The sequence below is a fragment of the Phoca vitulina genome, unplaced genomic scaffold (assembly GCF_004348235.1).
Source record: "Phoca vitulina isolate PV1807 unplaced genomic scaffold, GSC_HSeal_1.0 scaffold52, whole genome shotgun sequence".
NCBI classification, from domain to species: Eukaryota; Metazoa; Chordata; class Mammalia; order Carnivora; family Phocidae; genus Phoca; species Phoca vitulina.
This window is the reverse complement of record NW_022589755.1, coordinates 6,383,396-6,399,746: the sequence shown is the minus strand read 5'-3', so window position 1 is coordinate 6,399,746 and position 16,351 is coordinate 6,383,396. Positions and strand designations below refer to the sequence as shown.

At 52.6% G+C, this 16,351-nt stretch overlaps 1 protein-coding gene across 2 annotated transcripts in view; it reads left to right on the top strand.

Moving 5' to 3' along the window:
- Positions 1-4,920: 4,920 nt before the first annotated feature.
- AP2A1 (adaptor related protein complex 2 subunit alpha 1) overlaps positions 4,921-16,351 on the top strand; it is a 30,907-nt gene continuing 19,476 nt past the window's right edge. For both annotated transcript variants that reach the window (XM_032388266.1, XM_032388265.1), the window contains exon 1: positions 4,921-5,116. In XM_032388266.1, coding sequence (XP_032244157.1) covers positions 5,050-5,116 — 67 coding nt within the window. In that variant the 5' untranslated portion in view covers positions 4,921-5,049. The remainder of the gene's footprint in view (positions 5,117-16,351) is intronic.

The window sequence follows — 16,351 nt, the reverse complement described above, 5'->3', positions numbered from 1 at the left end:
CTTCTCTCTGTATATGTCTATCTCTGCATCTAAGCTTCCCCCATTTTAAGGACATGGTCTTGGGGGCGCCTGGGTCAGTTAAGCGTTTGACTTCGACTCAGGTCATGATTTCAGGGTCCTGGGATTGAGGTCCGCTTTGGGCTCCACATTCAACAGGGAGTCTGCTTCTCCCTGTGCGCCTCCCCCTGCTCGTACGCGCGGGCTCTCTCACTAAAATAAATACATAGGGCGCCTGGGTGGCTCAGATGGTTAAGCGTCTGCCTTCGGCTCAGGTCATGATCCCAGGGTCCTGGGATCGAGTCCCACATCGGGCTCCCTGCTCCCTGGGGAGTCTGCTTCTCCCTCTGCCTCTCTCTCTCTCTGTCTCTCATGAATAAATAAATAAAATCTTAAAATAAATAAATAAATACATAAAATCTTAAAAAAAAAAAAAAAAGGACATGGTCGTAGTGCCTGGCTGGCTCAGTAGGAGAAGCATGTGACTCTTGATCTCAGGGTCATGAGTTTGAGCCCCATGTTGGGTGTAGAGATTACGTAAATGCATGAATAAATAAACTTAAGAAAAAATAAGGACACGGTCATCTTGGATTAGGGGATTAGGGCCCACTCACATCACCTCAACTTAACCTGATCATCTGCAAAGACCCTATGTCAAAATAGTCAAATTCACAAGTCCTGCGGGTTTAGGACTTCGACATGGCGACAGGATGATGTTAGGACACAACTCAACCCACAACAGAGATGAGCTGCATTGATGTCTGAAACTTATCTTTTGTACGCATCAAAACACGAAATGGATCGATGGAAGGAGGGAGGGAAGGCCAGATGGAGAAGTATGTGCTAGATCAAGTGGAGTACGATGTTAATCATAGAGTGGAGGTTGAGAGGGAGGTTATTTGCATGTTCACTGTATGGATGTTTCCACTCTCTGAATATTTAGAAATTTTCATAATAAAATGTTGGGGTAGAAACTTGGTGATGGGCATGAAATGGTCTGATGAGGACAGCTTGCTTTAAAATAATCCAGTAGGGGGGGTGCCTGGGTGGCTCAGTCGGTTAAGCCTCTGCCTTCGGATCAGGTTATGATCCCAGGGTCCTGGGATCAACCCCCCCATCGGGCTCCCTGCTCAGCGGGGAGCCTGCTTCTCCCTCTCTCTCTGCCTGCCGCTCTGCCTACTTGTGTTCTCTTTCTTTGTCAAATAAATAAAATCTTTAAAAAAAAAAAAAATAGAAAAAAAATAAAAAGTGCCCTGGTGTGTGTGGGGGATGGACTGTGCGTGGCCAGGATGGAAGCAGGGAGAGTCGTGAGGGACATCACTGCAAGATTCCGGGTAAGAGATGATGGTGATGGTGGTCTGCATGGGGTGAGAGAGTGGCGACAGAGGGAGCTGGCTGACTTCAGATGTGTTCTACCCTTAGTTTGGGGTGGGGGACAGGGAGGGCTTCTGGCAAGAGTGCCTGGGGGAATCATGGAGGGCCCATTTGCCCAAATGGGAAGACTGGGGATGAATCCAGTTTTTCTGGAGAAAATCAAGAGTTGGTTTGCTGAGGCCAGATTCTTAGAAGTTATTGCTGGTTCAGTCCATGAAATCCTTGAGGGCCCCTGGGGTTTCCTCTTAATGCTCCATCTTAAAGCCAAAAAGGGTCTGCTCAAAGCTCATTAGACCCCCCCATATGTGGACTTGTTCGTAGTCTGGTCTTAAAACCTAACAGTAGGGGCGCCTGGGTGGCTCAGTCCTTAAGCATCTGCCCTCCGCTCAGGTCATGGTCCCAGGGTCCTGGGATCGAGCCCCGCATCAGGCTCCCTGCTCCACGGGAGGCCTGCTTCTCCCTCTCCCACTCCCCCTGCTTGTGTTCCTTCTCTCCCTTTGTCTCTCTGTCAAATAAATAAATAAAATCTTAAAAAAAAAAAAGGCTTGGGAAAATTAAAATGGCAAATATGTTGCAATGACAATATTTGGGTATATTAGGTTAAATACAATATATTATTAAAATTATATATTATTAAAATTAATTTCACCTTTTTGAAAACTTTTCTAAAAAATGTGGCTGGAGTAGATTGAAAATTATATATGTGGCTCCCACTGTATTTCTATTTGTAAGTACTGCTCTAATTCAACAGGGTTTAGCACATGAGTTCCTTGGGGGCATGGGGGGGGCATGTGTGCCCCCACACAGGATTAAACAATCCCAGGTTTTCCAGAAGGTTAAACTGGCCTTCCCAATCTGACTCCCTATTAGAACTTTGCTTTAGGCCCAGTCTTAAAAATTAAGTTTTAGCTACCTCATGGGCTCTGGAGTTGGGTGTGTGTGGCGGGAGGACTGAGTTCCCCCACCTATCTATGACACGACCTTATTTCTTTTCTTTTTAAAAGATTTTATTTATTTATTTGACAGAGAGAGAGATAGCAAGAGCAGGAACACAAACAGGGGGAGTGGGAGGGAGAAGCAGGCTTCCAGCAGAGCAGCAGGGAGCCTGATGCGGGACTCGATCCCAGGGTCCTGGGATCATGACCTGAGCTGAAGGCAGCCGCTTAACGACTGAGCCACGCAGGCGCCCCTACAGGACATTATTTCAGGACATCCTTCCCCACACACACTGACAAACCAGAGTTAACTCCATCTGGCCCCAGGTGGCTCTGGGTGAAGGGTGGAAGGTGGTGGGTGACAGCGAGGTGGAAAGTTGAGGCAGGGAAGACACACTTAGACACACTTTTCCTGTTCTTGGGACTCTCCATGTCTCTCATCATCACATCCCTCAAAAAGAGGACAAGTTCAAACCCCATTACTAATATATATTTTTAAAAGTATTATCCTTAGGGAGAAAGTTTCTTTTTTTTTTTTTTAAGATTTTATTTATTTATTTGATAGAGAGAAACACAACACAAGCAGAGGGAGTGGGAGAGGGAGAAACAGGCCTCCCATTGAGCAGGGATGTGTGGCTGGATTAGGGGCTCCATCCCAGGACCCTGGGATCATGACCTGAGCTGAAGGCAGACGTCTAACGACTCCCATCCAAGAGCCCTGGGAGAAAGTTTCTTCCCCATGTCATGAGTGGGCCCCTCCAGTCCTTGCAATGCTTAATGTATCTTTCCATGAAAAGGACTTTTTCCAACTCACATTCCTATTAATTGTTTGTTGTTTTTAACGGGCTGCTGTCTGTTCTTTAGAGGAAGACAGCACCCCCAGCCCATATTAGGAATGGACTCTCCTGGTCACTAAAACAGCTGAGCATGTCCTTCCTCCTAGAACCCAGAATGATTTCCCCAAGACCCATGGAAACCCAAATGGACAACCGATCCATTAAACCCGGAAGGCATGCCTCGGCTCTTGTCCTGGTCCCCATCCCGTCCCTACCCTCCCCCCTCCGGGATTCAGAATGGAAGTTCACAGGATCCAGGACACTCCCTTAAGGCTCGTTCCAAGAATACTAGACTTCTGAGATTAGAAAAGTGATGTGGGGTTTAGTCCCTCTAAATGACAGAAATGGACTCAAGTTCCCTTTGCCCCAAATTTCTCAGTAGCCGGGGGCATCATAGTTCCTGAGGCTTTGCCTTCCCCAAAACCAGTCAATCAAAGAGGGTCTAGGGATGCTAAGGGTGGTGGTCCGGCCAAACCAACAGATTCATCTATTCCTTCCTTTTAACCAGCGTTCTTCAGTACCAGGTCTCATTTTTTTTAAAAGATTTTATTTATTCATTTGAGACACAGAGATAGAGAGAGAGAGAGAGAGAGCATGAGCATGGGAAGAGGCAGAGGGAGAGGGAGAGGCAGGCTCCCCACCGAGCCAGGAGCCCAATGTGGGGCTCGATCCCAGGACGCTGGGATCACGACCGGAGCCAAAGGCAGACGCCTAACCATCTGAGCCACCCAGGTGCCCCACCAGGTCCCCTTCTTGCTCAGGAGGAACTCCAAGTTTGGTGGAGTAGCGATTCACGATTTTGATTTGATAACTGTAGAATGGCGTTATGGTTACAAAAAAAAAAAAAAAAAAAAACCAAAACCAAAACCAAAAAACATTGTATATTGGAAAGTGGTTAAAAAACAAAATATAGTTTAAATCCCCTCTGTCATTCTGAGCTGTGTGACCTTGGGCAAGTCATGCAACCTCTCTGGACCTCAGGTTTAAGGTCTGCCTAATGGGGCTAGATTTAAATTACTGTTTCCTCGGTTTTGAGAAATTAGGTTTCGACATCTCAGTCGCTAGGCACGGGAGGGGGAGGGGTAAGGGAAGACTTCCTGGCAGATTTAAGGAGCCGGGGGTGGAAGAGAGGAGGGAGAAAGGGAAACAGGGGGACGCTTGCGCAGTAAACACCTCACATTTTCTTGCCCCTCCCAACCACTTCTCTGCAGCAGGGAATTGCAGGCGACGCTCCACCTATCCTAGCCTAGCTGAGTGACAACCCCCGTTTCCCTTCCTTCTCTACCTATGATCTCCCTTCTCCCGCCCCCACAACCGCCCAGTCGGGGGCGGGAATAGAGCAAATCTGGCGAATCCGCGGCGCCTGCGTGGGCTATCTGCCCGCTCATTGGTCATGATCAACGCAAGTCCCGCCTGCCCGAGCCCACTCCCCCGCCTTCCTTCATGTCAATCCCTCCCTTCGCCGGATCCAATTAGCATCGGACCCGGCCGCACGGAGGGGGCGGTCCCACCGCACGTACCCGAACTCCTCCCGTCTCTCGGGCAACGCCCCTTCCCCCCCCTTCCTACGAACGGAAATAGCGGGCCACTGGGCCAATCGTAGCAGCGTGCCTTTGTCCAGCGGCCAATGAGAGAGGAAGCGGGGGGGTGAGCCCGAGTCTGAGCGGCAGTAATCCGAGCCAATGGGAGGCTGATAGCTCAGGACGGCGGACGGGAGGGGAGGGGCCGGGGGCGGAGCCGCGGCCTGCCGCCCGCCCGCCCGCCCGCCCGCTCGCCAGCCCGCCCTCCCCCCCGGCCGGCTGGGCTCCTCCGCGCTGCTTGGGGTCCTTTCCTCCCGGTCCCCGCCTGCCAGCCCCCGCCGCGCTGTGCCCTGCCCGGCCAGGCCTGGAGCCGACACCACCGCCATCATGCCGGCCGTCTCCAAGGGCGATGGGATGCGGGGGCTCGCGGTGTTCATCTCCGACATCCGGAACTGTGAGAGCGCGGCCGGGAGACACTGGAGGGAGGGGGAGCGTGGAATTGAGGGGCTCGGGGGTTACAGAGGGGCCCGGGGCATAGAAAGCCATTGCGGTCGTAGAGGGAGAGGATAGAGAGGCCCCGGGGGGAACTTTAGGGTGGGGGGAATGGAGAGACTTAGGGTGTCATAGAGTGCCTCTTGAGGTGACGACACGGAGTGGCTAGAGGCGTCCGGGAGGGTCTTAAAGGAGAGGAGGCTAGTACAGTCTCAGGGCTGGGGACATAGAGGTGTCCCCCGGGAATGATAGAAAGGCTTGGGGAACCTTTTAGCGACGGGGTTAGAGAAATCCCTGATGTCGATAGAAAGGGAAGGGGGTGCATGGGTGCGGGGGTACCCTGTGGAGCGATAGAGTGGGAGAGAGCCAGAGGGGACCGGGAGAACGTATAACACAGGAAGCATAATGGGGCCAGGCTTTGAGGGCCTGGCTGAGGGGGTGTCAGAGAGGGGAAGGGGCTAGGTAGGTCACTGAGGCTCCTGGCTAGTGCACAGAGAGGGCCTGGGAGTAATAGAAAGTTCCGGGGGGTTGGGGAGGAGAGATGGGAAGGTGGGGGACTATAGCGGGACCCTGCTGAGGGACAGAGGGGCTCCAGGATGGAGGATGGCTTAGGAGACATGGAGGGCAGTGGAGAGTGGGCTAGAAGGGTCGCTAAAGGGAGAGGAGGAGTCAAGGAATCCAGAGGAGAGGTGCTGCGGGTGGAGGGTCTTGGGAAAACCTGAGACAGGAAGCTGGAGGCCTGGAAAGAAGAGATTACAAAGTGGGGGTTTGGGGAATGTGCCAGAAGGGGGAAAGCCCGGAGCTCAAAGAAGGGCCCAGGGAGCCTTAGGTATTTGCCGGGAAGAGATCTGGAAAGCTGGGGGTTGGGGAAGCCTGGTCCCAGAGAGAGGTCAAAGGTCAGGGATCACGCCAATCTGAATCTGGAGCCCTCTCCCACCTGACCACATCAATATGGGGACAGTGATCATCAGCAGGAAGGATTGTCGTGACGAGGAGAGACCTGGTGCCAAGTCAGCTCCCAACTCCTGGGAGTGGGTGTTGGTGTTTGGAGCTGCCAAGAGCTTCGGAAGCTATATCTGCATGGGCTCTAGGGTCAGCAAGACCTGGGTTTGAGTTGGGGCACTGTCACTCCCTTGCCATGTGACCTTGAATGGGGGACTTCACCTCTGATTTCCTCATCTGTCAGGAGGGACTGCTGATTGCACCTTCCTGATGAGGTTGTTGTGATAACGTCTGTGACTGAGGCCTTTTGCACATTCCAGGCACTGGACGGTCTTGGCTGTTGTTTTTGTCATTCGCTGGATTTGACACATGGCCTCTGTTAGGTGCCCAGAGATTATCTTAGAATTTAGTAGGTCTGAAAGGACCTGGCACGTAGTAGGTGCTCAGTGAATGAGAGGGGTGGAAGCCGTTGGGTATCAGGTGGAGGAGAGATGTTATGGTTGTTATGGAAAGAGGTGAGCAAGGAGGGGCTGTGGCTTAGGTGGGGGGCCAGCTGTTAGGAGTAGGTGCGCCTTGCCCCTGATGCCTACCAGTTATGTGAAGCGATGTGACTCTGGGCAAGTCATTTAACCTCTCTGAGGCTCAGTTTTCTCTTTCGTTCTTTCTTTCTTTCTTTTTTTTTAAAGATTTATTTATTTATTTAGAGAGATCACGAGTGGGAGGGGCAGAGAGAGAGGGAGAGAGAGAATCTCAAGCCACTCTGCACTGAACACAGAGCCTGACGCGGGGCTCAGTCTCACAACCCTGAGGTCATGACCTGAGCGGAAATCAGGAATCAGGAGTTGGCTGCTCAACCCAGGCGCCCCTGAGGCTCAGAGTTCTTGTCTGCAAACTCCCCTGATAATAGCATCTTGTCTCTGAAGGTTCATTCATTCATTCATTCAACAAATAGTTTTTTTTTTTTTTTTAAGATTTTATTTATTTATTTGACAGAGAGAGACACAGCGAGAGAGGGAACACAAGCAGGGGGAGTGGGAGAGGGAGAAGCAGGCTCCCCGCGGAGCAGGGAGCCTGATGTGGGACTCGATCCCAGGACCCTGGGATCATGACCTGAGCCGAAGGCAGTCGCTTAACCGACTGAGCCACCCAGGCGCCCCAACAAATAGTTTTTGATCACTACTTTTTGACACTGTACCCAGGACTGGGCTACAACAGTGAACAAGAATCCCTGGCTTGGGAACACCCAGGCCATGAGGGACATAGAAAATAAACACAGAACGACAATAAAGGATACCATGTCAGAGGGTGACTGGTAGTGTGAAGGAAAGGAAGGAAGGAAAGACGAGGAGGGATCAGGATTGAGATGGTGCTTGGGTAGGCCCTCACCAAGGAGGTGACATGTGAGTAGACTTTTGAGTTAAGTGAGGGAACAGGCCCTGCAGATTTTGGAGGGAAGGGCGGTCCAGGCAGAGGAATGGTATGTTCAAAGGTCCTGGGGTTGCAGCATGTTTGGCATGTGTTCCAGTAAGAGCCAGGGGACCCATGTGGCTGGAGCTGAGGGGGAGAGGGCAGGAGATGAGGACAGAGAGGGGACAGGGATGGTGAAGGGCTTTACGGGCCTTAGAGAGCACTCTGGCCTTTCTCTGGGTGAAATGAGAGCGGCAGGAAGGTTTAGAGCACAGGAGGGACGTGAGCTGATTGATGTTTGAAAATACTTCCTCTGCTGCCATGAAGAGAACAGACTCAGGAGGTAGGGGCAGAAGCAGGCAGATAATTAGGGGCTGCTGCAGGCATCCGGGTGAGAGATGGTGCTGGCTGGAGTGGGGTGAGAAGTGAATGGTGAGAAGTGGTTGGTTTGGGTACAGATTTTGAAGGATTTGCAAGGGGACTGGATGATGGGGGTGGGGAAGGAACGAGAAGACAGGTCGGCATCACTGCAGGACCCCTGAGGGGACTCTGACTTGGGGCCAGTGGAGGTAATTTGGCCACATGAATTGGGGCTAGAGAATCAGGGATTCCTCTTGTTCTTCGTCTTCTCATCAAGTAAATGTCGAATGGCTCCTGTGTTTCAAACCTTATAGAGGGTGCGGGGGACACAGTGGCGAACAGGACAGGTCTGTCTGTGTCCCTGTGAAGCTCCCAGCCCCGTGAAGGAGACAGGTACTGCATAAAAAGTGTAGCCGTCCTTCTCACAAACACGTGTATACAGATGTTCATAGTAGGGTCAGTCGCCATAGCCCCACAATGGAAGCAGACAACCCAATGTCCATCATCGGGTGAATGGATGTACAAAATGGGGTCTGCCACACAATGGAATATTATCAAGCCGTTAAAAAGAATGACACACTTGGTGCACCTGGGTGGCTCAGTTGGTTAAGCATCTGCCTTCGGATCAGGTCATGATCCCAGGGTCCTGAGATCGAGGCCCCTGTTGGGCTCCATGCTCAGCGGGGAGTCCGCTCCTTCCTCCCCCTCTGCCCCACCCCCTGCTTGTACTCTTGTCTCTCTCTCAGATAAATAAATAAAATGTTTAAAAAGCCGGGGTGGGGGGGCACCCTGGGTGGCTCAGTCAGTTAAGCTTCTGACTTTGGCTCAGGTCATGATCCTGGAGTCCCGGGAGGAGTCCTGTGTCAGGCTCCCTGCTCAGCAGGGAGTCTGCTTCTCCCTCTCCCTCCCTCAGCTCCTACCCCCTGCTTGTGTTCTCTCTCTCAAATAAAATTAAAAAAAAAAAAAAAAAAAAGAATGACACACACTACAACATGGATGAACTGTGGCGAAAGCCTCGTTCTAAGTGAAAGGAGCCAGGCACAAAAGACCACATACATGATTTCATTTGCATGAGATTGTCCAGAACAGGCAAATCCATAGAGATAGAAAGTAGGTTAGTGGCCACCTAGGGCTGGGTAGGGGGTGGTGGAATGTGGAGAGACTGCCAGTGAGTGTAGGGTTTCTTTTTGGGGTGATGAGAATGTTCTGGAAATAGATCGTGGTGATTGTTGCACGAGACTGTAGATATACCGAAGACCACCGAATTGCACACTTTAGAACGGTGAACTTTATGGTATGTGAATTGTATCTCAATTTTTTGTTGTAAGTGGAAAAAACTTGTAGCTGTCCTAAGTCCAGTGAGAGAGAGGGCCACAGTGTTGAGAGAATGAAGACTCTGTCTGGTTGCATTGCTCAGACAATGCGGCAGAGTTTGCCAGGCCAGGGGAGGTGGGGAAGAGCTGCAAAGGCAGAGGGACAGCCATGCAAAGGTCCTGAGGCCCAGCGGAGACTGAGCTGAGGCCTCTGTGCCTGGTGCACAGGAGGATGGGGTGGGATCTGATGTCAGGCGGGTGGGCAGAGGCCAGGTTGGTGTTTGTCCTGAGAGCACTAGGGAGGGTTTCAAGCAGGAGCGAGGGAAAAGAAGGCCTGAAGGATGTGGGTGAGCCAGCGCTCAGAGATGAGCAGGTGGAGGAAGGGGAGGGTTGTGGAAACATCTTGCTGGAGAATCTGAAGGCATAGTGGAGTTCAGAGGAAAGACTGTAGAAGGAGGTGAAAGGCAGGCTTTGAGAAGGAGGGCAAGGAAGGGCAAATTCTGCAGATAAGGGGAAGGGTTTGGGCTGGGCCTAGCCTGAGGGCATGGTCCTGCGCTGTCTTGAGTGGGGAATCTGCTTCCTAATCACTTAATCTGACCGGGAGCTTCCAGGGCCCAGGCTGGGCTGTCTGGCTCTCTCCTCTCTAGGGCCCCAGCTCCCCGCAGGCCTGAGGAGAGTTTGTGAGGGAGTGAACAGGAAGGGGGCTGCTTGGTTGCCACAGTGCCCTGAGCTCCTCCATTAGGGTACATCCTACTCCAAATTGTGACCCATTCCTTTTGTGACTTCTCCCCCAGGCCCGTGAGCACAGGCCCTGCTCTGATCCCTCCCTGGGTCCCCAGGTCTGCAGACAGTGGGACCTGGCCCACGGGAATCCTCAGGAGACGTTTGCTAGTTGAAAGAATAAGTGAATGAATGAATGAATGAGTGAGCAAACAAACCAGTCTTTATTGATGAGCACTGATTGAGTGCTAGACACTGCTCTAAGTAATGGGATTGCAACAGTGAACAAAAGTCCCTCTCAGTGGTGCTCATATTCTAAGGGGAAACGGATCAGTACACAAGTAAATATATAGTATTCAGATGTACAGACAGGTGGTGGGGGCAGGGGGTGGTGAGAGGAAATAAAGCAGGAAAGGGGTATGGGGACAAAGTTAGGGATAATGCTGTTCTATAAGCTGGTCAGAGAGTCTCTTGCTGAAAAGGTGACACTGGAGCAAAGAATCAAATTTGGTGGGTGAATTAGGCCTGCATAGATCTGGAGGAGGACATTCTTGGCAGCCTGTGCAAAGGCCCTGAGGCAGGACTGTGCTAGGAGGAATTCGAGGAGGAGGAGCAGGAAGAGGAGGCCACTGATGACGGGGAGGGTAGGAGTTGTGGTCAGAGAGGGAACTAGTGGATCTGTAGGGCCTGGAGGATGACAGTGAGGACGTCGCTTTTAGTCTGAGCCAGATGGGAGCCATGGAGGGATTTGGAGAATGGAAGGGACAGGATTCCTCTGGCCACTGTGGAGAGACCAAAAAGAATGAGTCTCACTTCAGTGGTTCCCCAACATTAGTGTGCCACCGGGGGCCCCCCACCCTGCCCCAGGCCCTGCACTTTAAGGAACGGGCTTTAGGTTGTGAGTGTGCACTAGATGCTGATGATAGACAGCCCCAGGCCTGGCCTCCCCCCCTTCTGTGTCATCTAGTGCACCGGCCCACAATCTGCATTCAGCACCTTTCCTGTGCCAGGACGATTCTGAACCATGCGGATGCCCCCTGGGAATGAAGCAGCCACACCTCGCTGCCCTGGGGGTGCTGCATTCTGACCGGAGGCCAGACGGGAGGGCTGACAAATGGGCATGTACACCTTTCCCTTAACCCTTAAGGTGGCAGGCCGCCGCTCAGGGATGGTCTTTGCAGCTGCGTTCATTTTGCAGCTGGTTGTTCCAGGAGCCTGTTTTCTCTCTCGGGTGGTGATGACTTTGGTAGCACGAGCACCGTCTCACCCAGCAAGCCGGATACGGAAGCTTAAATTTTCCAGTAGCCGCGTTACTAAAGTAAAACCGGTGAAATCAGTTTTCATATATTTTATTTACACCAGTACATTCACCGTGTTGTTTGAATGTGTAATCAATATTTTCAAAATTATTCATGAGACAGTTTATGTGCCTTTCTCAATGAGGCCACATTTTCATTGGCAACACTTGCTCTGTATTTAAGAGTTCGCAAACTTAAAGAGTTAAAAAAGTAGATTCGCAAAGTACTTGGGTTGTTCCAAACATACCTTGCGGTGACTGAACTGAGAATTGGTTTTTAATTTTAAATTTATGGAAGATACAGATTTCATCCCTCAGCAGCACCAACCATGTGTCAGGTGCCTAGTAGCCCCATGTGGCCCGTGGCTCCCGCATTGGGCAGTGCAGGGCCATCGTCTTCTGGATTTTATAGTGGTCCAGAGTTAATAGGCATCAGCTTCCAGAACTCTCTTTGAGTACTCTGGGCTGTTGGGACTCCTGTGGGAGACACAGCCCGGGGGGGGGTGGGTGGTCCTAGAAGAGAGGAACATTTGTTACCTTGTACTGTAAACAGTAGCTGTCTCCCGGTAAGGTACTGGACCCCCTTCCCTGCTACCTCCATAAAAGGATGTCAGTCCCTCCAGGGTGGAGGAACCCGGGGTTTTTAGGATGCCTTTGGTGGCAGAGACAGGCCCACCTGATGTTGCAGCTTAGCGCCCACGCAGAGAAGGCTTTATGTCCCCTCACTAGCGGAAGCCCCGAGGTAGGGCAGGTCCTTGCTCAGCCATTCCTTGCCCTAGCCCGCAGCAAGCCCTCTTTTCTACCCGCACGCACCTCACAACCACAGCTACCAGCAGAAGAGGGGCCTGCAGCCTCCCATGGCTCCCCAGCCCTCTGAGAAAAACCAGAAGAGGTCTGGGCCTGCCTGCTGTGCTAGTCTCCGGGCCTTTGCACGGCCTGGAGCACATTTCCCCTTATTTCTGCTTGGTCCAGTGCCGCTCCGAATGTTGATCCTCAAATCCCAGCAGCTGTGTACCAGGAAGACTTCCTCCCCTGGTCTGATTCCAGCCTCCCAGCCCCCATCACATTTGCCTCTGTCAGAGTAGTTGCTTGTCCCTGTCAGCCTCCTTTCCAATCCAGGAGCTCCCCCAGTGCAGAGCTTGTGTGACTCATCCCTGAGCCTGGCCCAGGGAATGTTTGAGGATAAGAAATCCCTTTAAAATGCCCGGACATACTTGCATGCCTCCCGTGATGGTGAGCTCATCCCTCTATTGCTGGCTGGCCCTGAGTTCCTTCCATTAGCCCAGTTCTGTCCCAGCTGCCCTCAGCCCCTTTCTTCCATGTGTTATCCTCAGTAGCACCCATGTACTATCTCTGGGCACCCAGGCTACTGCTTGCCTCTGGATCTCTTCAGAGACCGTGCCCTCTGCCGGGATGCCCTCCCTCAAGGCTGCAGCCTCGCCTCTTCTGGAGACCTGATGCTTTCTTCTCTCTGTGAATTCTTTTTTTTCTTTTTAAGATTATTTATTTATTTATTTGAGAGAGCACAAGCAGGGGTTGGGGGTAGCAGCAGAGGGAGAGAGAAAAGCAGACTCCCCACTGAGCAGGGAACCCGACGCGGGACTCAATCCCAGGACCCTGGGACCATGACCTGAGCCGAAGGCAGACGCTTCACCGACTGAGCCACCCAGGCGCCCCTCTGAATTCTTTTTTTTTTTTTTTTTAAGATTTTATTTATTTGACAGAGAGAGACACAGCGAGAGCAGGAACACAAGCAGGGGGAGCGGGAGAGGGAGAAGCAGGCTCCCCGCTGAGCAGGGAGCCCGATGCGGGGCTCGATCCCAGGACCCTGGGATCATGACCTGAGCTGAAGGCAGCCGCTTAACTGACTGAGCCACCCGGGCGCCCCTAATTAAAGACTCTTTAAAGACAAAATATACACACACATACATATATTCTCTAAATATTCCTTAAATTGTCCCTATCTGCTTGATACAGTCTTTTGCATAGCTGATTGCTTCTCTATGAACGTATATTTATATGTAATTTTGTGTACAAGTATAATAACTTACATCTGTATGTGTACGTATATGGAGATAGTATATGTATTAAAAAGCCCACAGATCCTAAGTGTCAGGCTTGATGAACTTCTCCTGACTGAACACAGTTGCAGAATCGGCCCCCCAAGGCAGAAACGACATCCCCTCCTTGTGCACCCTCCCAGTCCCCTGTCCTCCCCGCCAAGGATAACCACGCTCCATCATCCAACACCATAGGTTAGTTTGCCTGCATCTCGAAGCTTTTAATAGTGGTTTAAACGAAGTCCAGAGAGTGCTCAAATTCAGTTGCTGTTCAAATGTCTGTCTCTCTGCAGTGAAGTTTAAGCAGGTGCTTTGTAATATGGTCCATTTATAATAGAGGATTTTTTTTGTCTGGTCCCTACACAACAGTTTTAAGGCGAGCACTTGAAGCAGTTGTGGTCATCCTCAGGAATAGAACAGAGCGTGCACACTGGTTCCCAGGGCCCACCTTGCCCCTTTGCCAGTCCCGGGCCGGCCCCCAGAGGGAGGCACTGTCATGTCCCATGTCCCAACCCCCACCCCACTCCACTCCCGCCACCACCCTCACCCAGGCCGTCCTCAGCAGTGTGGCTTCCTTCTGGCTGCCCTCACCTGGTGAACTGCTGCTAAACCCTCCTCACCTTTTGGAGCGCTCCTCAAATGTCCCCTCCTCTTGGCAGCCACCACCGAGGCCCCGGGTGGCCTGTCTCTGTGCATTTCACTCAGGTGTGGGGACAGGGCTCATTGCCTGTACCTTCTCAGGCCAGGAACCCCTGGGGGCAGATCAGAAGTTCCGGGCGGCATGGGTTCTGGGTGCCCAGCGTCACCCCCACTCGGGGGTGGCCCATGGAGCGCGGGAAATGTGTCATTAATAAATGATCAGGTGGCCTCTGGGGCCACACAGGCCAATTCAAGCTCATCCCTGAGGAACTGGCCCTTCCTGGCCTGGGTCCCAGAGACCCTCTCCCACCCTCATCCCCGGGTCCTCCACCCCCTTCCTGAGGATGGAGAGCTGGTCACTCTACACTTCTTAAGGCCCTTATTCACATCTTCATGCCTTTTCTGAGCTTGGCACTTGGTAGGCCCTTGGAACATGGAGTTGCTACCCAGAAAAGTGGCAAATGGTGGCCCTGCCCTCTAGGGGCTCCTTTTGTGGCCTGGGGGACGGGGGCAGACCCCGATACCCACAGCAGGTGCTCTGCTGGAGGGGACACAGGCCACGTGGGAGCCACACGTGTGGTTTTAACTTTAACCGTAGCCACACTGTTTGTAAACGGAGAAAGCAACTGGAAAACTTAATTTTACTCACATGTTTCCATAATCTGATACACCAAAATGTTGTCGTTTCAACACGTAATCAGTGTTTTTAAGTTTTCGATGAGATACTTCACGTTCTTTCTTTCCCCTCCTCGGTCTTCCAAATCCAACGCGTCTTTGCCGCCTAAACCCCATCTCGGTTCGGAGCAGCCATATTTCAGGTGCTCAAGAGCTGCCTGGCTGGTGGCTGCTCTATTGGACAGTGCAGCCCAGGGCCCGCTTGGCACCGGTCAGGAGGTACTAATCAGAGGGGGCTTCCTGGAGGAGAAGCTTGTGGCAGCTTCCCTGGAAGTCCTCACCCTGGAGTTGGAGGTGAGGCAGGATCTCTAAAGACGAGGAGAGCTCAAACCCTCGCCTGTTCGCTCATTTGTTCATCGCACACGGCCTCCCAGGTGCCTGGCCACATGCTTGGGGATGCGGGTGACACGGCCATGGGTCTGAGCAGGCCTCTGCCCTTCAGATGACCAGACGTTTATTAAGCACTTGCTGTATGCCAGGCACTGTGGTAGAAGCTCCCTCGTGATGCTCATAATCTGAAGTGGGAGCCAAGGTTGGACAGTAAATCTAAATAAAATAGTTACCGGGTGTGAAATGTACCAGGGAGGACTTTTTTTTTCTTCTTCTAATGGTGGAAACAAGTATAAGGCATTGGCTTGAAAGAACTGGTCAGAAAAGGCCTCTCGGGGGCGCCTGGGTGGCTCAGTCGGTTAAGCGGCTGCCTTCAGCTCAGGTCATGATCCCAGGGTCCTGGGATCGAGCCCCGCATCGGGCTCTCTGTTCAGCGGGGAGCCTGCTTCTCCCTCTCTCTCTGCCTGCTGCTTACCCTGCTTGTGCTCTCTCACTCTCTGTCAAATAAATAAATAAAATCTTTAAAAAAAAAAAAAAAAGGCCTCTCGGAGGAGGTGACAAGAGCTGAGACCCAAGTGACAAGGAGATGACCTGAGAGATGGGCCCAGGCGGAGGGTGCAGCACCTACAGGACCCTCCCCGAGATAGGAAGGAACGTGGAGTGTCCACGGAGGTGGTGGAGGCCAGGGGGCCAGAACACACAGTAATGTAGGGAGGGGTGAGGGTGACATTGGTGGGGTGGCCAGGGCAGGGCCAGAGGGCTTGGTAGCCATGGGGTGGGCTCCCCCCCAACAGGGAGGCGGAGAGGTCAGAGAGGAGGCTGCTGCAGGGTTCTGGGTGAGGAGGTTGTGGTGATGGTCCTGGTGTTCCGAAGGTCAAGCCGAGGGGACATGGCGTCGGCCCGAGTGAGGGGGTGGAGCGTCCGGGGTTCTGTTTGGACGAGAGTGAGCCGGGCAAGGACGAGATGGTGAAGTCGGGCTCCAGTGGAAGTGGGGGGCGTGGGGAGGGACACAGCAAACTGTGAGGGTGCCTGCGACCTAGTCACTGTCCAGTCAGATCGCCCTGACGTAGGTGTCTGGGCATCAAGGAGCACGGGGGGCCCAGGACCCGGCCTGTGGGGTCAGGGAAATCCCTCTAGACTCATCCCTTAAGTGGATCTCATCAGAAGTGTAGGAATGTCGCAGATGAGTTCCGGGAGAGGGTGGCAGCCAGGAGATGGAAGAGGTGGGTCTGTGGGCCTGGCGGCCGAGGACTGAAGGATGGAAGGAGGGATAGGAAGAGAGGGGGCGAGCTCAGCACCCAAGGGTCTGGCCTGGCGACTTCATAACACTGGAGCAGGTCAGTGGGGATGTCGTAGGGGTGAGAGTCCTGGGGGACAGCTAGAAGGCAGCTGAGCTCTTCCTTCCTTCCTTCCTTCCTTCCTTCCTTCCTTCCTTCCTTCCTTCCTTCCTTCCT